This window comes from Eumetopias jubatus, unplaced genomic scaffold (assembly GCF_037043125.1).
Source record: "Eumetopias jubatus isolate StellerSeaLion01/CBP00866 unplaced genomic scaffold, mEumJub1_p1.0 scaffold_5, whole genome shotgun sequence".
NCBI lineage: Eukaryota > Metazoa > Chordata > Mammalia > Carnivora > Otariidae > Eumetopias > Eumetopias jubatus.
The window spans coordinates 44101327-44122578 of NW_028274811.1; the positions used below are offsets into that span (position 1 = coordinate 44101327).

The following is a 21252-nucleotide window of genomic DNA, read 5'->3' on the forward strand; positions in this document are numbered from 1 at the left end:
CAACTCTCCCTTCTTGCCTGGTTACCTCTCACTACCCTTCAGCACTCAGTCCCAAATCGTTCTTAAGGAAGCCTTCTTTGGCCCTCCAGAAGAGATCAAGTTCCGGTGCCCACTTAATCACAGCACAGGAGCTTCTTCCTTTGTACTGAGCACTTAATGATGGCCTGTGTTTGGAAGTGTTAATGTCTGTGTCCCTTCCAAAGTCTGGCTCAGGAAAGCAGAGACTGTCTTGTTCTCTGCTGAATCCTTAGAATCTTGTCGTTGGTGGAGTATGTACCCGACAATAATTGTTGAACGTCTGCATCATCTCGGGTATACCAGAACACTTCATTAAGCGGAGATGTACCCTTCCCAACCCTGTTTAGAAAACACTGCTTAATCTTAGGGGCCATCTAATTTGGGCAATTTTTTCTGTAACAAGGTGAATCGACATAATTTGGTTTCATTTGATTATGAGTATCAGTACTAACTTATGCCACTATCCTTTCACTTCGTCCATCTGCATCACTCTTGAAAACCTGGGCTGAATAACCTACAGTTTAAAATGAATAATCTTTTATTTGTAAAAGATCGAGTCATAAATAGGCAGAATCAACCCATGCTTTTATTTTCATTGCATATAAAAATTTCATATGAAGGTATTGATGTACAGTACTATCCCCATGGGCTGTAAGAGAGGCTAAGAAACCACTAAAAGAATCATCATCATTTGTAATGCTCACACACAATTTACCACTCTGAAAACATATCCTAAGAAATAAAATTAAAAACAACCAAAATCAGTAAGGATGTTTTTCATAATTATAGTGTCCCCTTTGTACTGTTTAAAACAAAAGTAATCAAATTCCTTTGGGCCAGGGCTGCTAAAATCTACAGTTTGTGTCAAAAAAATAAAATAAAATAACAGGAGGCTCATTTTTTCCTAGAAAAAGGATCTCTCGCTAAGTCAAGTGCTCTGAGGGCTGGGCAAGAGTGGGAGGCAGTTTCCATACCACCCAGTGGGAATTTTTCATAACTTTTCATAACTTTTGGGAGCTGGCCATTATGCCAAGTTTAATTTTTAAAATTCGAAAGCCACAGTAGTTTCGCAGAAACAAATTCTAGAGAATGGTGAATCGTTTTTGTGTGAATTGGCATCATATAAAAACTGTTTTATCTATGGATTTACATACATTATGGAAATTTCGTTGATTTTAGTTGAAAAACTCCAGGGTTAAAAAAAAATGACCTTTTCCTATTATATATTCTCGTAACAGGAAGCTGATGAATAAATGACTGACCAACACGTGTGGCCTGAGGCTCTAGTTTCAAATCAAGTTCATTTGCCTATGTGCTTAAGAAGCCAAGAAGACTTTGTTATCATTGGATAAGAACATATTTTCCCAACTAGTGTTTGAGAGTGAAAAAAAACCCCAACAATCAGATGTAACTACCTGAAGTAGCTCCTGAAAGAATCATTATGTACGCAGTGCTGCTTCATGGCAAGAAATACTTAAAAGCTTGTATCTCAGAAGGGTCTCAGAATCTTCCAGCTGAAATCCAATTGGTTCAAAGCTTGGACGTAAAATGCCCAGCCCTAGCCCCCCCTCCCCCCCCACCCATTACCTTACTTTCAAATGCAGCAAAACAGAAGAAAATGTTGGTTAAAGTTAAGGCACAGCCCTGGGACCAAAGACCTGCAGCTCTGTTTTTTAAATTTATATATCTTTATGTATTTTATAGTTTTCTTGAATCTTCCATAAACAAGCTCTAAGGTGACAAGACTATATTACAGGAGAAAAGAAAATGTACAAGGAGTATGTACACACACCATTCATTCTCTCACCAAGAGTTTCCAAATATATCAACACCATCCCATCATGGGATGATGTTTTAATAAGAACTGATAATTTACAATTAACATTACAGTATGTACATTACAATAAATACATGGTTGTAAACAGACAAACAAGACTGTATTACAGGTAAGGTCATTTGGTGAGAAAAAAATGCATGGCACAAAAAATAAATAATGCATTCAAAAATTATCATAAAGCTTTCTGTAAAATCCATTTCATTCAAGTTTTTTTTCCTTGTCTGCAATTTGTTCTATCTACATTATTTTCTTGTGAATTTTAAGTGATGTAAAAGAAAATTAAAACAGCATTATTGTGTTTAGTAACTTGCAAGCTGAAATGTACTGGTTTTATGCAAACTTGGACATTTTTTCCCCATACAGTACCCAGATATTGCATTTTCTTATGGCATTTTAGGAAATGTAAAGCCACTTGTATAAGGATGTTCTCTTTAAAGCAGTGTATAATTCTGAAGCACACTTTGGCGAAAGAGAAGGAAAGAGAAAGAGGATAAGCAGATTGTACGGTGCAGGAGTCCCTGTCTCTTGGATATTATGCATGCCTTTTCTACAATTTTGATTGTCCACCGGTGAGCATCTTCACAACATGTGACCATTATAAACCAACAAACTGAAAACAAAAAACAAAAAAAACCTGTTTTTCAATGCAGTTACAAATCCTTCCAGGTCTGGATTTGTTTGTGATATATTGCTACTTTAATTTTTTCCCTATTATTATTAAGATTTTAGGCACTCTGGGGGGGAAATACCAAGCATTAGTGAGAGGAGAGAATGACAATATTTTGGATAAAGGAATAAGCTCTAGATGTTTGCCTTTTTTTTTTAGACCTCCATCAAGGACAAATAAAATTAAACAAGTTTCCAGATGTTCTTGCAAAACCACTTGGCTAAACACAGGACTTTACTTGAAAGATTACCGATTTTTTTTCAGGGAGAGGAGAGTGGAAATCTGATAATTAATTGGTTGATTCCTGTTCTGCTCTAAGAACAGATCCGAGCTACATAATTTTTCTATCAAAGTTTCCCCTGTGGATCTCAAGGTTTTAAAACAGGGACTATCTTCATCTTTGGGTCATTTCCCAGGCTGATGACTTAGTTATTAGTCCCCAGTAAACTCCTTGAGAAATCTCAAATATAAATGTTTTTCAGGGTTACAACTTTTCTTGACAGTTTATTTTCCATTTGGTCAGATAACCTTTTTGGTCTCTATTTCAATTTTTGGATATCAATGTGAAGAATGATTATTTGGGCTCCAAATTCTTCATAGAGAAGGCAAACACTTTATTAAGAGCTGAAATGGGAAGAAAGTCCAAAGTAAGTAAGTCCCCCAGGGTGCCAACCGAAGGTAAATACTGGGAAGTAATCCCAAAAGTTGTAATACATTTCTTGGTGCTAAATGCAGCCAAGAGCCATCTCTTTTACTTTGGTAGAATCCTCTTATCCAACCTAGTATTTTAGGGTGGCAGAATATTACCAAACCTCTGGTGCCATTGGCGTCATCAACTTCTTTCCCTCAGTGCATTTAAAGTTCTCCTCTACAAGACATACTTATGGACCAATGATAACTGAGAAAGCAATTTCTACATTATGTGGCTGTCCATTAAGGAAGAGTAGTTGCTACACTTAAAATCCCTTCTCAAGAATATTCCTCATCTAGTTCTTAATCCCATGGTGAAATCATGGAAACAAAAGAGCATTAGTTGTAGTGGTGTTTGTTAATATATTCTGCTAATATTGTTAAAAATCACCTAGCTGGCTGTTAACTTCTCTCTATGAATCAAGAGTAAAAGTTAGTCATTATATATGGCCTTGTGGTCAAAATGAATGGTGACTCTAGCCTGACTACCTGCTTCTCTTCATCAATCAGAATGGTGGTGATATATTTGATAAGACCCCATCTAGTGAACATGGACAGAGGTTCATACACACACTAAAGAATAAAGCAGCACAAGGGGAAAAAGTTTTTCTTACTACAACTGACTGTGAAAACAATAAAAATGAGCATAAAATGTGTGGGTTATTACAAAGACATGCACTTGTGAAATGAGGGTCTATTGACACAGCAAAAAGTTACCAGAAGACACTAAATAGGAAAATATCTAAAAAAGACTGACCATTTTAGCTACTGGATATTTATATATCTCTTACTTGTTTCAGACAACACCAACTGATGATTGTTTATGAGGCTTAAGACACAGTAGACAGAATGCACATCAAAGTATTACAGAACAAATATTTACTTTGTACACCGTGAAAAAAATGTCAGTGGGAGCAACTCTGAAAAGACTGAAATGAAAGCCAAGTAAATGAAGACCTACAAAAAGGGTTTCCTGCAACATAAAGTTGGGTTTTGTTTTAAAATATGGAAGTCATTGGTATATAAAACAATGAATCACTACAAATTATTTAATTGCTATGAACTCTAAGGTGCAAGTAAAATTCGTAAATTAGATTTATCCAGTGTAGCACAGATTTGTACTGAAAACTTGCAAGTTACTCCTTAGAAAAAAAACCAGTGGCAGATGAAGTTTTGAACATAGTTTTTTAAATATACCTCAATACATTTAATAATAAAAGTAAGCTCTACAAAAAATCTGTTTTACATATCATACAAAATGTAGAAGTCAGTGCAGCTCACGGAACCGCACTGTTCAGTCATGTATCAGGAAGACTTGAAATTAGAAAATTATGCAATTTCTGTGGCTCATCTTCCTCCCGGTAACAGACTCGCGCTGTGTCCTATTCCTGACACATTCGTTGCTTCATCCATGAGTTCACTCTGTGTAATGCCTTCTTTCTGCTGAAAATATTGCAAACAAATAAAAAGTAAAGAAACCCCAAAGCCTATCAACTCTTGGGCTGCCCGATGAGCCACACTCCCTTGAAAACATTTTGGAGTTGATTTTCTCTGCTCTGTCAGCTCTTACCAAGCTGAAGTCTTGTTAAAATGCTGTTCGTGAAGATGTCCCCCTTGCTCTGATGACACGGAGGTGAAAAACTGGTTACAGTATTCCTGAGCGCCAGACTGCGTAGTGAAGGTCAGTTTTGTTCAACAGACATCCTGGCAGACGACAGTGAGGTGTGACCATGGTTGTGGCATGTGACATGCACTTTGGAAACAATTTCTCTACTTAAATTAAAAAAAAAAAAGAAAAGGCGTGACATTCTTTGCACTGTTACGTGTCAGGAGAATGGTCTTCTATTACACAGGCTGTGGGCTGGCTGTCTTCTTCCTCCCCCACTGTCTCCTCTTCCACCTGCTCATCAAGGGGAATTTCGGTAGACTCCGAGTCTTGAGTACAGAGAGTCTTGGAGTCACTGCAGCTAGTGTCTTCTTCCACCTGACTTCCACTGTCCTTTTCGGTGTCGGACTCGCCATCTTCCTCCAAAGTGAGTTCAAACTGGAACTTCTCGGTTTGACCCTGCCGGCCTTCTTCCTGGTCATCAGGCGCTGGGGAGGGGCTCTGAGGAATTGTGCTCTGATACCATTCACGATTGTCCTCCAAAGTGTCCAGTATGTCCTGGGCGTCAGGATGCACGAGGTCTGCCCATGTCTCCCAGAGAGGATGAACGATATAGTCTATGAAGCCCACCTAGTTAAAAACAATTCCGATTTGAGTAGAAGACTTGGGACTAAGAAACAATGGAAAAGGTGAACGAGATCCTACAAAGGTATCTGATTATATATCTAATTATATCAATTTATATACATGTATATAATTTATGTTAAAATATAAAAAATACAACATGGCCCACAAACATAACACTGAACAGAAGACTTCTAGCCTGAGTGTGGTATAATCGGCACTATTTTGGGCAACAGAACATATAAAAGTGTTGTTACTATCTGGTGGAAATTAGCAAGAACTCTTGAGTTAAATTTAAAAGAGTATGTTTATGGTGTAAAAATTTCCCTTTGTTTATATATAAGTAGGGCTTGGGCATTAGACCTGGACTTTATTTTAGAATGGCCAATTTATAGGTGAGTCCAGATAAGTAAAGTCAGACCAGGTACTCTATATGGCTTCATATAACCGAATTAACTTATGAGTTCAGATGGCCCCAAATCTCTATATATGTATATACTATATGAATACGGTCATAATGGATAAATATAATGTCATGAGAAATGAATATATGACCATATGAATAAAAATAATAAGAATGAGAGTTTTCTGGCTCATAAACACTAAAGTGAAATTGAGCCTGTCAAAAACAAAGTAATTTTAAAGACCCAATGAAATACTGTGTGATGTGTAGACAAAGTGATCAAATGTTCAGGTTGGAGTTGTGTTCTCTCTGCAAACTTTATGCTTAATGTATCACCTGTGACTTTTCCACAGATGCGTTGTGCTTGTCACACATGGGACTGATCTCCATGCCCCGCTCCCTCTCTCTGTCTCCTTGGCGGAAGAACTCCTCCATGATGCGGTCCGTCCACTGGCGGTACAGTTGGAGAGGCTTTGTGGGGTTGCTCAGGTCTGCACAGTGCACCATATTCTGAAGGACCTATTAAAAGAGACGCTTTATTCAGCACCTGCTTTTTTTTTTTTTTACTAGAAATTCACAGTGGATGAATGTGACACTTAAAAATACATGCATTGTAAGATTCCTTCCAAATAGCTCAACTATGATGTGTCTGTGTATGGTTCACAGTTGTATTAATAGCCCCCAATAATGTCCCTTCCACCATACCTAAATATCACTTGAAACTGCTTATGTGTGCATGGCTGATTAAATTCAGGGCTGCTTAAGTGGTCAGTTTTGTGAGACATTAGGTTTTTTTTTCTTTTAATGCAAATGCAAATGCAAAAAACCAATAGAATCTTATCTGGTTAATTCTCAAGATTAAGAATTTGGTTAAAAATTCTGCTTAAAATTAAAATCTGCTTAAAATTAAAATCATAAGCTGGAAGAAAGGAAACAGAAATCTTATCAAAGTTACTCTTAACAAAGTTAGACATGTGCACACAAACACCGAACAAATTCAAATGATGTTTTACCTGAATCCTATCTGAATAATTATCAAGAAGAAGAACTCCAGAACTTGTCACTTTCTTTGTTTCAACCATAGTTTTCAAATCAGCCAGTAGATTCATGTGTTTTGACATGTCTGTTGCAAGTACCTTAAAAGAGTATTTTAGTAAGTAACAAAGTCCAGAGGAAAAGTCAGACTTTGCACATGAAAACATTAACGCAGAACGTGAAAGAAATGGAGAAACACTATGACATCTAACAGCAATGAATGGGAATTCTGTACTACTCCTTTGGGCAGCCTCTTGGACTTTGCTATAGGTTTTCTGGAAGCCCAGATAAACATGTGTAATATACAGAAGGTTAGCACCCAGCAACCACTTTCATGGTGAAGAAAGGGGATGAGATCTCCATGGATAAGAAATCAGCATACGTTCTGAAGTTTTTTCTGTTCCTTGGACTAGAAAGTGGTACCTGAACTATGACCAAGCAATTCAACGTTGCTCACAGAATACTTCAGAAAATGGTTAATTTTCTACTGTTCCAAGACAGATAATTCCTACCTTTGTAGGTATAAAGCTTAACACAGTAAGTTTCTGATAACCAGAGGCTTTCCTGTGTCTTCTAATTACTGTGAATAATATGCATAAAGAGAAGTCATGAATGTCTGTAAACAGCACCGTCTACTGACATAAATTTATTTTCCATTTCACAAGTGGAGAAAATCCATTTGAACTAACTGCTTTTGTTAGTCATTTTCCATGCCTGCCACCAGACTGGAGAAGTTCAGAAAATAAAACTAGAATGATGAGGACAAGCTGTCACTATTCTGAACTCCAAACTGCTGAAAGGAGAAAACCTACTGGAGAACCTCATTGCACAGCACAGGCGGCTTCTTGAATGTAAGAGGCAGCGTGAAATTTTGAAACACATGGTTCCATTTACCTGATATTCATCTCATTCTTACTCTTTTAAAAAAAACACTTGCATTACAACTTTCTTTTTTGCTTTTATCAGCTACTTACAATGTCAATGACCATCTTCCTTAATGATTGTCTTTGCTTTTTGGTCAAATTCTGGAAAATATCACAGTTTTCTTCCTGAAGCAACTTAAAGCCCACAGCCAAATGATGGTTCTCCAAGACAGAAGAATCATTGTACATCAAGGCAAGTTCGGAGTCTTGGAAGATAGAAAGGAGATAAAAGATAAGCAAAGCCATTTTTTCTGAGTTTATCTTAGTCTTCATATTCTGAGACAGTTTGGGTTTAAGAAGCAATTCCCCTCAACATCTCTGTTAGCCTTACCATGACATGACACCACCCAGGAGAGAATAAACTAGTTAGTGTAACCGTGGAAAGGACCACTGGAATCTTGGGAGTGAATTCTAATGCTACTGACCTGCGACAAGTCATTTCACTCTACGGTCCTCAGCTGCCTCTTTTCTAAAGTGGAAGAAGAGTTGGGCCAAATGTTCTTGAACCTCCCCTCCAGATGTACCACAGGCAGCTGCATGGGCAGCAGGACACGGCATCATTTCTAATAGCTGTAACATGTCAACAGCATAAGGTGCACGTTCCTGCTAACTGTGGACCACCTTCCCAACATTTCATAGAATGTGAGGATCATGTGATTTAGGATTATACTCAAGAACAGTCTGGAACAAATGAACAATATTAGATTTGTTCATCTGCTCTTACTCATTTTTTTTTCCATAGCACAGCTTTGGAAGTCAAAGTGTTACTCATTTTTTCCATGTTCTTTCCCAAGTATCATGGCAGTCGCTACATACAGATATATAGCCCTTCCCACCTGCATGCTTGTGACTTCACAGAGACAGGTGTTCAGCTGCCTACATAACTCCATGGTGAAGATTTTGCTGCTCCCTTATGACTGCCCTGGACCTGAGTATTTTAGGCAGTAAGATCCTGCTCCTTTCTTGGTTCCTGTAAATAGTAGACCAACTCCATAAGGTAGTCATTAAAAAAAATTGGTGCTTTATTCTGTTTCCACTTAGGTCACTGTAAAGACCAAAAGCACATGTATTTGATCTTTTTTCCTGACTAATGCATGGGAAATATACATTCATTTCTAAGAAAGAAATATCCAATACTACTCAATGACTATTTTAAAGGAACCAGGAAGGAAAAGAGAGGTTTAAGACATATTTCTATTGTGAAATCCTATGAATTTACCAGTACTATAGAAATAGGAATTTACACATCTAAATTTTTGCTCTCAAACTATAGGAACGGAGATGTTTAGAGTACCAAGGAGTAGGTATGTACAGTCTCTTTTGGGGGGATAAAACAATAGTGTTCACTCATTCATTCAGTTAGTATCTGGTCAAGTCTGACTTTCAAATAGTCTCTGAAAGCTTCTAACTGTGAACATTTATCTATAGATGTTAAACATAGAAATAAAAAAATTAACACTATATAGGATCTTAGCCCCTGGTATTTTTGTTTCTACAGTAGAATCCTATTAAAGAGATATATATTGGAAAGAAGGCAAATGTTTTCTGACTGGACAAATAACGCCCAATTCAACTTTCAGGGTTCTCATAAGGGAATAAATATGTTTATAGATAAGAGGCATTAATGCACCAGCTGACTCAGGCTTACAAAAACCCAGACAAGTTTATATACCTCATGAAGAAAGAAGAAAGAAAATAAGGCTGTGGAGCCTACAAAAGAACAAGGTGAGGATTGTTACTTTAAGGAAGAAGGTGATCTGTGGTACGGATGCTCTAACAACAAGTCTCAATTCTAATCAATGTAAAGATGACCTTGCACACAGAGGGCAGTCCAAAGAGTCCGGACAAAGCCTGCCTTGGAAAACTGTTGGCTCCTCACGTTTACTAAGAATCCAGACTGGCCAGAAAGGTGATGAAAAGATTTCTTACAAGTGGGTCTCCCCTGCCTCTCCAGTTTTGGGGCTGTTAACAAGAAGGTGGTGAAGACCACTGATTTTTAAATGAACATGTGGTAGCATTTAAGCAACTGAATCTCAGGGTAGTCATTTAACTTTCTACTCTTTAGGGCTGAAGGCACGTGGACACATCTAAAGGAGGTAAGATTATGCATCTCCTGAGAAGTTTTTCTCCAAAGACACTACTGTAGCACTTCTACATAGAATCCTTGAAGGTTCGGGCATTACCAGAAAGTTGCCTTCACACTTTGCTCTAAGGTACAGGAAGGTTGGGGGGGGTGAGAAAATAGTTTATAGAACATTTCTATTGAAACCCGTTCATCCTCAAGGCCCAGTACAAGTCACCTCTTGCATGAAGCCCTTCCTGATTACCATAGGCAGAGCTGCTCACTTTTTGCTATAAAGTCCTTTATAATTTGTACCACTGATTTGGCCCCAATCACATTCCACCTGACTTGTCATTATCTCTGTTCAAGTCTTAACAATCTCTTCCAAAGACCTCCCAACCCACTTAGAGACTTAAGACCCTATATAAAATGAAAAGTTATTCATGTAATGTGCATGGTTGTCTGGTTTCTCCAACACTTCTGAACAAAATATTTTTCCTTGAAATAGGGAAGGGAAGTGGTAGTTTTAAGATCTAGTTGCCAAGGACAAAGGATTAAAACTGGCTCACTCCCTCAATTCATTAATGCCCTATGCCTGTACCCTGCCTTATTTTTCTCCATGGGACTAGTCCCATCTGATATTCATGTGTTACAGTTTATTCTCTTCCAGTGGAATGCAAGCTCTTCAAAGCCAGGCCAGTACCTTGTTCACCCATTTATTCCTGATGCCTAGAACGTTGTTTGGCACACAGTAGACTCTCAGTATTTTTTTGTTGAATAAAATCTCAATCTCTGTAGTATTTCTATGTAATCACATTTGATAAAAATGAATTCATCCTTATTTTGAAAGTGTTAGATTTATGCAGAAAAGTAACACTCTCTATATAACCCACAGACAAAGCTATGGAAAGCTCACTTTAAATGAGACCAAAGAGAACAGTGTGTACACCGGCAGCTAAATACAGCTCCACTTTACTACAGTGAAATGTCTGCTCTTGGAAACCAAAACCATATGCTTCGAACACATGACCAATGTGAGTAAATCTTTTTCCCTAAAACTTAGGCATCCTTGCTATAAACAAAAATTACTTGTTTTCCAAGTAAAATGTAATACTATATATCATCTGTACTTTTGACGGTGCTTTATTGTTTCAGAAAATAATGCTGTGAAGTCAAACGCTTTTGTTATGATAAATACTCTCCAGCATGTTCTATTCAAAACTTTATGATTCCATTTACATTTTATGGGTTTATTTACATGTACTGTCCTTGGAAAAGACTGACGCAGCTCCCTACCCTGGAATTTCAACTTCTCAAAATCCTACTCGGGTTCCCCCATTCCCCCAAATCACTTACAAAACTTAACCAACTCTGCCAGTAGAAATGATGTCTCTGTTTCTCAAAACCTCTGGCATGTTTACCAAGAGTGTACGTATCATTAGTATCAAATCATTTGGCACCTACAAGTGGAACAAATGATGGGAACTGTTGTCATCACTAAGAAGCAGAGGAGTACTTGGACTGGGAAGCAGCCTGGTGAGCTCCAGAACCCTTCTACCAGAGGTGGTCATGCCACCTCACTGCGCCTCTGGAGCCTCCTTAAAATAGGACAAGTGACCTCCCAACTATGGGTATGTAACTGTGATGATTAGAAGTCTTTAGACTTCTCTATTATAAGAAACAGATTCAACCCTTGGCTTTGGACAAGTTGGCAGCACCAGCTCCAAGGTAAGAGCTGGGAGTGTGCTAGTCTGAACCGCTGAGGCTCAATCAATCCATGAAAAAAACAGAAAACATACACTTAATGTCTATATATTAAAAGAAAAAAGGGGGGGTTGCTGCAAACTAAAAATAATCACATAATTTTGATAGAGTATTTCAACAAAGCTATTTATTACAAGTTTACAAGTTATGAGAGGGACTCCTTTATAGAATGCTATGAAGTTCAAACTTACTTGTGATACTGGTTACTTATTAACCTCTCCTGTGTCCTGAAATAAAATACTTGCTGGCATGACCCCTAGTCAAAAGCTAACTAAGGCCTTGAATTGTCATAACGACCCGGGGCCCTGATCCACCCTGGGATACTTTCGTGTACCAGCTGATGATGCTGATTCATTCTCGCAAGAATAACACAGCCTCCTCACACCCTGCCCTGGAGAAAACATTAGGGATCCAAAGCTGCTTTGGGAACTGTTAACCTCCTAGTGTTGCTGAGGTCTCGGAGAAAGGAGATCATCCCACCATCACTGAATAACAAAGTACTTCTAGAAGTAGGATCGGTTACCCTTCCACCTCAGGCAGGTCATCAGCAAAATGACCTTAAACAGGCCGCTGTTACTGTATGTATTAGTGTCCCCTAAATCTGTTCATCATCTATCTCAGAGGGTCTCAAACTTTGGAGGGCATCTGACTCATCTGTGGACTGACGCCTTGCTAGCTTCAATTTTACACTCATGGGTACCCTAATGCCTGCCAGAGTTCTCCAGTGCCACCCTAAGCCCATTTGACCTTAGGGGGTCTCCGAGAGAGAATAACAGAGCCAGTTCTCATTTTTCTTAAAAACATTATCAGAGTACTTGGAAACAGTGACTTTATTATCCTCTGTTTTCATCTGGTCTCTAATCTCTTCTTAATTGTAATGCTACAGTAAGAGAAAAAAAGTACTGTATGGAGTAGAATGCAAAGATAACACACCAGTCTTTATCTTGGGTGTTAATTTAAAGAAAAAAAATGCATATCTTTTTTTAAAGGCTGACATTAAAACAACATTTTTATGTCTTTGTAAAACCTTGATATGCATGCATAAGAATCAAAATAATAAACCGGGTCAGGCTAAGGAAAAGTGCCAGTTATAGTACACTGTACTGTATGACCTCTCTGCCCTTCCCAGAAGGACACTCAACCCTAAGCACTGATACTGGAGACTCATATAGTTGCATTTGATGTGTATAAATAGTTATGTGTTAATATGTAGTAATGCCTTGATGACTCTTGAAAGCACCCCAGTATAGGTTCTCATAAGATAGCTGGAACATGAGATTTAGCCTCTCCAATCCTGGGTTAGTAAGTTCATAAACCAAACTTCTAAAATGTACTTGAGTAACCACACCTCTCAGGAAATCCATGACCTTCCCAACCCTCCTACGTATGAGTCACAGAGGTGCATTTTGTTATAGAGTAGTCCAGAGCCAACTGATATATAAAAAATAGATGTAAATAATCTTAAAGACCTGAGTTAAATCTCTCAAAATGAGGTTACATTTAAATTGCCTCTTTAAACCTGGCTACAGCAAAGTATAGGGAATAAAAGGGGAATGAAAAGATGCCAAAGAGTTCAACTTCTTTAGTCACAAGAAGGCTGTTAATCCACAATCTCACAGCAAAAAAAGGGCATATTTTTAACAGATATAAGAAATTCTCTAACAACTTTGCATTTTTTTGTATATAAATGTGAATTTATAACATTTGATATACCACAGTATATGGGAGGAAATTAAATAATACATTTAAATCATTTACCAATTAACTTCAAGTATCAAAAGAATAGAAATTTTGTAAAACTGAAACCTCTTTGCAAAGGCATAGCTCAAGTATTGCCTAAACATTCCCTACAGAGGTTTTTCTATGAAGCCGTGTGTCAGAGATGCCCCATATTAAACAGTCTCTATCACTCCTCATATGTCCAAATTCAGTGATGCCTTTTTTTTTTAAATAAAGATTTTATTTATTTACTTGAGGGGGGGGCAGGCAAGCACGTGCATGAGCAGAGGTTGGGGGTCTGCGGGTGAGAGAGAAGCTGGCTCCTCGCTGAGCAGGGAACCTGGGGCTCAATCCCAGGACCCTGTGATCATGACCTGAGCTGAAGGCAGACGCATAACCGACTGAGCCACCCAGGCGTCCCAAGGGCTGACTTCTTATTTGATGGTATGTCATGGGTTCAAGAAAAAATTTAATGGTTAAAAATATTTAAATAAAAGAGAAATCAGAAGAGATAAAAAGTCAAAGAGATGTTCCTACTGCCCTCAACAGAAGATGTAAAAAGGAAAGAACAGAGCTGGGCATGGTGGTGTATGAGGAAAGAGTAATCACAGCCTCTGAAGAGGATGAAATGACAACCTACATAAAGTGAGGAAGGTTTAACTTTTCCTGTTTTTATTTCAAACTTTAGGGACAATATAACTATCTAAATGTTTCTGCAAACTTTCACTTTTGATTATCCTTGTCTACTAACATATTATTTCTAGAGAAGTACTGGAATGCATGTTTTTCAAACAACATAAGCCTCATGGGATAGAATGATAATTTTCAGAGCTAGGTTACATTAACATACACTATCAATAAAATGCACATTTACACATCCCAAAAGAACATTATGGCTCTGGAAACATCCCAAGTTTATAAACAAGCTCAGTCATTCTAAAACATACAAAGGAAAAATTTTTTCTGCAAAAACAAACAAACTTCACTCACTTGTATTGATCAGAAACTGATTTGACACACCGGGATGATCTACATCATGTATTGCACTAGCAAAAATTGCTGCAAGAATCTCCAAATCTGTAAACACAGCCTATAAAATCAGAAAGACAGATAACATTATTATTCTGTAATAATATAATGGAAGACATATACAAATGTTGAAATTACTTCCTAGAATTTGTTGGAAAACAGAATGAAGCTTCAAAATATTTAATAGCTTGTTTTAAAAGTATTTAAGATGTTTAAGGATGTCCTGAAAATGTACATAAAATTAATGACATGAGCAATTATTTTCTTTCATTCAAACAGGGACTCTCAATCTCAGCAGAATTGACAACTGGGGCCAGATTATTCTTTGTTGTGGGAGGCTATCCTGTGCACTGTAGTATCAGGATCCTAGCATGAGATGTCAGAAGCATCTATCTCCCAAGTTGTGACAGACAACAAGGTCTCCACATATTGTCAAATGTCCCTGAGGATGGGGGGGTCAGGGCAGGGGGAATAGGGAGGAACCACCCCCAGTAGAGAACCACTTACTCAGATGATGAGGTATTAACACAATTTTATTATGAAAACAATCTGAACTATAAAATATATCAACAAGAGAATCTTTCCCCCAAATGATTAAGGAAATCAAATTGTCTTAATAAACATTTAATGGAACAACTTCTTAAAATCTGGTAGAATTAAAGATGTGTTTCTTTCTGAAAAATTCCATGAAAAATATCAAAGCATTGTCTCTATTTTGTAAATATCATCCGTTGAACTATAAATGTAAAAGGCATCAGGCTAAATTCCAAAAAAACTAAGTGAAACTGAATAAGCCAGATGTACTTTATGGAATGTCCACTAGGTCATTTCAAAGAAGCAGTATCATGGACAGATGAATCCCTAAATCTTTGATCAACTTTCACAGGCAAAATTCATCAAAGGCTGAACTGTTTATTAATCACAACATTTCTTCCCTATAACTCAACATACTTCCCATGAAGCCATTAGTTTTCTGCCCCATACACCCTTCAGTATTGAAGTTTAAGAGATGTTTATGAGTAGCAGGTTAGTGGTCTCAAAGTTTTAGAAACCAGATTTACCTCCAAAGCAGGTGTAGATAACAGCACATGTGTTGACTGGACTACATCTGCAGCATGAATATTGTTGTGGTAGGCCACGTCAGCATGATAATGGTCTTCCAGGGTCATAAGGTATGTAATTAAAGTGTCTACTGGAATTTTAAATGTTTTTAATAAATCCCGTTCCTGTAGGAAAGGAAATCCTCTTAACATTTTGTTTTCACATAAAAATATTTTCCACAGAGCATGTTAAGAGAAAAATCACACCAGTGTCATCTATGGATAACCCAGAAATAGAAATAGCATTCTTACAGTGTCTAGTGAGGAAAATGGAACCCTTTGAGAATATCCAGGGGCTCTGGGGACAAAGCCAGGGTAGGGCTGTCCTTCCGGGGCCCCACGTTGCTTTCCTCAAGAGGTATGGTGTCAGGAACGAGCTGCCAACTGTCAAGGTGTCTGTGTCTGATAATCATGAAGGCAGCTTCAGCCCAGTACTGCTGACTTAGCTAATGGATCACACCAGCTGGAACTCAGCATTTTCTCTAGGGTTGGAACTGCCATGCTAGTCCCATGTTGTCCACAGCCTCAACTCATTTATATCCTAATCCTGAGCTGGGGCAAAAGCTCAAGAGAATGGGGACATTGACATGAAGAGAGCAGTACAAGAAAGAGCAACTGAAGAAATTATATGCTAAGGTCGGTCAGCAAGGGGCTTACTCATTTTTTAGTTAGTACTCTACTCTGTGCAAATCAGGTCATGTAGATGATTTTTAAACTCTTGTTTTAATGAATTGCTTCAATTTTCCCACATGACTTCTTGGAATGGAAAAAATAACAAAATTGGTTTAGTTGTCTTTGATCCATACCCCATACTTTATCATTTGTCCCTTGGTAAAGGGGCAAATGAGAAAAAAAAGCATCAAAATAAGCAAAAGAGAGTGAATAGTAAAGAAGATAAAACACAAGCACATTTCACAGACTAGACATTATGTCACCCAATAAAGGAAAGGTGATAGAACTTAACCACATTACCTGAAAAATAGTATGCATGATAACAGTCAAAGGCCGGTTACCAGACAGCTCTGCTATTCTGAAAACATGAAGACCCCACTTATTCACATCTTCTAGTTCCTGGGGTTACAGAAAGATTGAAAAAATTAGGAAGCCGAAGTGGAATATAAATCAATAAACACAGTCATTTAAATGTTACTGACCTTAATAAAAAGAGTGTTAGATTTTTTAAAAAAAGGTTCATTTTAAATGTAATGGATCTAAGTACAGGCAAACTTCTAGGTAAACCCACTTAAATATACTGAAAACTGAATAGTATGCTTAAACTTACGCCTTTGACAATACAATGTAGTTATACACTTTAACTATCAATTTCAAAGCATTTCTTCAATAGATAAAATCTATTCACAAAACCTTAACTATTCTTATGAAACTGAAAAGATATAAAATATTTCTAACTCTTGAAAGTAAAACAGTCAAATGGAAATGTAAAAAAGCAACAAACACATACACCAAACCACCTAAGTCCACATATTAATAACATCCAAATAATTTGTAAAGAGCTTTATAAAGTACTTTGCCACCTTTCAAAAAAAAAAAGGACCCCACAAATTAATGAACTAGTCCATCTACTTAAAAGAGAAAGAATCAAAACTCATTAAAAGGCATCCCAACATATTATAATCATGATCCTTAAAATCACCTTACCTTGGCAAGGACATCCTCTTGTTCAGTTTTAACCCCAAATCTTGGGATGCTTGAATTCGTCAAACTGGAGCTGTGCATCAACTTCTTGACCCCACTGATCTGAGACATTGGCCTTTTCTTTTTCTCCTTTTCCTTCTGAGTTGGAGAAGGAATTTCCACTTCATGTTGCTTATCTGAAGAAAGTTAGAAAAGGTTCTACATTTACTGGTAAGTCTACCTGAATTGTTAATTTTTAATCATAATGTCCATAACTGGACAGGTTTTAATTAATTATATGTTCCAGAAAATGTTTCCAAGAAACACTTCTTTTATAGAAGTTGAGTATTTACAATTTGATATGGGCCTACTATGATACCCTCCAACACAAAATTGAGCAAATAAATCCCACTGCAAAATAATTAACATAAAATGTATTCAGTGGTTACTACTTGGATGGAATGCTGTAATAAATTTTTTTTTTTGCAAGACTTATGATAGCAGACTTGGAAAAAACAAAACATGTTGGTTATTTCCACTGTTTATCAACTCCATCCCTGTTTGAAATTCACCTAGTGGCTTGGAAACTGCTCTTGCCACCTAAGGATTCCAGTTTTAACACTTATTTTGAAAAGGAAGGAACTTCATACACAAATATAAAAACAGCACTGGGTGAACCTAATGGCTTATTGAAGTGGGTCATAATGTAAGAATACAAACAGTATATTTGAATGACTTACATTGTTTCTGCTATTTTATATTTTATATTTTATATACTATAGTGAGATAATTATGTTATGATGTAACAAAGGGAGCATAGGAAATTTCCAGTATCATCTGATAAAGTAACTGTCAGATTCGTTGTTTTCAAATAAAAGACATTAGATGCCTCAGTATTTTCATCAACTATTTCAAGGCAGTGAGCTCCTCTAAATCATCCTTGCACATAGCGTGTGTTCAATAAGTGTCTCTTTAGTGAAAGTGCTAATTAGAGATTACAGCAATTTTGAAAATAAATTCAAATCAAGGATATGTTCACATTATTGACTTTCACTAAATGAATTTTCTTCCCGTGGATGGGGGGTGGGGTGATGTCCCAGTACACCACACTGTCAACTATTATTATCAGCAAGCTTTTCTTTAGTTGTTGTATTATATCTGCCTCATCAGTCTACCAGGCTTGGTGTTCATGCCCAGCAATGTCTGAAATTTAACAAGAATTTGTTAACACATGCACAGATCTCTCCATAAAACACATTTTATGGTTTAGTGCTTTGGAAAAACTGGCAACCTACAACTTTAATCCATAGAATCCCTAAAGTCCTGAATAAAACTAAAAGATAAAAAAATGCATTTTGTCACCTTAGATTCCAAAGCTTAGAGGCTTAGATACTCAAATTATTAATAGGATGAATGAAAACAAATGGAATTCCTAATACTCGTTTGCTTTCCAAAATGAGTTGGTGCCCCAATCCACTGCCAAAAACAAACAACTCAAAAGAAAACTTTAAAATTGCATTTAAATTATTATTCTCACCTAAGAATGTGTTTGATATATACTCTGACACTTGATTTCCAGACCGACTCATTTCAGAGAGATGGGTGAGCTCCCGATTAAGCATCCTTTTAAACTGAAAAAGAGAAAAACAAAATGAAGTAACATAAGAGGAAAATGCAATTGAGGTAATATGAGCATACTGTAAGATAGAGAAAACATGCCCAAGAATTTTTAAATTGTCCTGACAGTTTAGATCAGTGAAATCCAACAGAACTTTCTACAATGTTGGAAAGTTCTAGAATCTGAGCTGTCCATTACTGTAGCCACTAGTCACATGTGGCTCTTAAGCACTTGAAATATGGTTAGTGAAAATGAGCTGAATTTTGAATTTTATTTCATTTAAATTTAAATTTAAATAGCCACATGCAGCATAGATTTAGACACTCAAGGACATTAAGGGGGAGAAAGGAATAAAAATTAAGGTGCATTATTAGTATTTAGAGAAGGAAAAATCCTAATCTATTGGCACACATATGTGCTGCCACACAATAGAACACAATTTATCAATTAATTTGTCATTTGCAGAAATTAATACGTATACTGGTTAGAGGTTAAAATGTTGTCTTTTACCCCAAAGCAAAAGTGAATAGATTTGAGAATTCTTTCAGAACTATAGAGAAGTAAAATATTTGAACAGATACTATATACTTTTTCCTTTTAAAGTTTTTCCAAGTAGAAAGTATAAGATTTTCTGATTCTCAGTATCTGTGGGATTTACCAAGCCATTTCTCTAAAGTCATATAAATACAAAACAGGTCAGTTTTCAATACTCAACTTCATTACTTCACAATTTATTTTATTGATGCCATGGTGCCTATTTTATCCTAAGAAACAGTGGAATTGGGGTGCCTGGGTGGCTCAGTCATTAAGCGTCTGCCTTCGGCTCAGGTCATGATCCCAGGGTCCTGAGATAGGCTCCCTGCTCAGCAGGAAGCCTGCTTCTCCCTCTCCCACTCCCCCTGCTTGTGTTCCCTCTCTGTCTCTCTCTGTCAAAAAATAAATAAAATCTTTAAAAAAAATGGAATTAACTTATAATCATCACATGGCATTACTCAAATCCAAGATTCTCTAGGACTTTATGCTTTTCCATCTATCAGCTGTTTGTTACTATGTTTTCTTTTGATTCCCAAAATAGCCCAGATGGTCCTTTAATTTAAGTATGCTTTAATATTTCTCTTAATATACAGAAACAATAATTTTTTCTGTTACATAGATTACTATTAGATACTTGATCAAAAAAGTCAAACACATTTTACTCTAATGTTTAGCAGCCTTTAGAATTTGAAATTTCACCATAAATTCTCATTTGAGCCTGGGGAAAAGAGAGTAGTGAATTTACCATTTAGTAATGTTTGAAATGTAATTCTAACTCAGTATTTAGTTTATTAGAATTTAAGAAAAAATCTTCTCTGAATAATTCATACCAAGGTGTCCTAATTCAAGATAATTTGGCAAATCGCTTCTAAAGGCAATCTTATTGGCCATTTAGATTAGGTATAGGAATTTATCACAAAAGTACTGAGGGAGATCAATAAAAACATTTCAACAGACTGCTGGGTGTAAGAAATGTATATTAGCATCGTCTTGTAGCCAAAACTGAAGAACTGGCCATAACCACTATTAATTTTCCTGGTTGTTAATTTATAGGTCTAGGGAGTTTATTCTTGAACTCAGGAACATAAAGTTCATTTTTTTTGGTTCATGTATTTTTTTCAATAAATTTTCTCTGATTATAAAGTGCATACATGATAGAGAAAATCTAAAAAGCTATGTGGAAAAAATTAGAAATCGTGCATATCCCCATTGCTCAGAGATAACCACAGATAATTACCTATATTTCCATCTATTGTCTTTTTTCCCAACATTTACTTGTATATATTTTAAATTGGCATCATGCAGTATACAAAACATAGGCTGCTGCTTGTTTCCACTCCGCATTATACATTATGATCTGCTGGGAAAAATCTGGGCCTCCTAAGAATATTCATGAAGACATTTATAATAGTGTACAAAACATTTTCTGTCCATTTTTCATAAAGTTATATTGAGTTAAGTTATAAGCTATTAACTAATTAAATGAGCTAATAGAAAGTATCTTGTTTTGGGCCTGGCACATAGCAGGTGCTTAACATTGAGTTCCTTCTATCTCCCAGTTCCCTGGGCCTTTTACAGTGATAGCTGATTTTTATCATTGCAGGACAAATAGATGGAAGATCTGACTAGTTAGGCCCACAAAAAAATACATATATAAACATCTAGCTCCCCTACCCATTCTAAAAAGTAATTTAGAATATTACTCACGTAGGAGATGATAACCATGCTTCAAAAATATGACAAAAAATACAATGAGCAAAGCAAAGGTAAGTAAATCCTTGCTTAACAAATGAAGTTTACTCTTGGAAAAACCTATTCTTTAGGCAAAACAAAATCAAAAGAGACTCTGCTAAACATTTAAAACATATACTGAGTGAATATCTCTTTGACCTGAAAGTGTCTGTGCTATGAATTAAAAGTTGCCATTAAGAGCAGCCTGGTCATGACGAAGTGTGTTCTGGGGAGGGGGGCATGCTGGGCAGGTGGGC

The 21252-nt window shown here is 36.8% G+C and overlaps 1 protein-coding gene across 4 annotated transcripts in view; it reads right to left on the minus strand.

Annotated features, from left to right (window-relative positions):
• Nucleotides 1-582: 582 nt before the first annotated feature.
• Nucleotides 583-21252, minus strand: part of PDE4D (phosphodiesterase 4D) — a 746399-nt gene continuing 725729 nt past the window's right edge. For all 4 annotated transcript variants that reach the window (XM_028119058.2, XM_028119059.2, XM_028119060.2 and 1 more), the window contains 9 exons: nucleotides 18650-18743; nucleotides 17137-17309; nucleotides 16450-16548; nucleotides 15439-15603; nucleotides 14339-14438; nucleotides 7855-8009; nucleotides 6859-6981; nucleotides 6182-6364; nucleotides 583-5448 (listed from right to left, as the gene is read on the minus strand). In XM_028119058.2, the coding sequence (XP_027974859.1) occupies nucleotides 5032-5448; nucleotides 6182-6364; nucleotides 6859-6981; nucleotides 7855-8009; nucleotides 14339-14438; nucleotides 15439-15603; nucleotides 16450-16548; nucleotides 17137-17309; nucleotides 18650-18743 (1509 nt within the window). In that variant the 3' untranslated portion in view covers nucleotides 583-5031. The remainder of the gene's footprint in view (nucleotides 5449-6181; nucleotides 6365-6858; nucleotides 6982-7854; nucleotides 8010-14338; nucleotides 14439-15438; nucleotides 15604-16449; nucleotides 16549-17136; nucleotides 17310-18649; nucleotides 18744-21252) is intronic.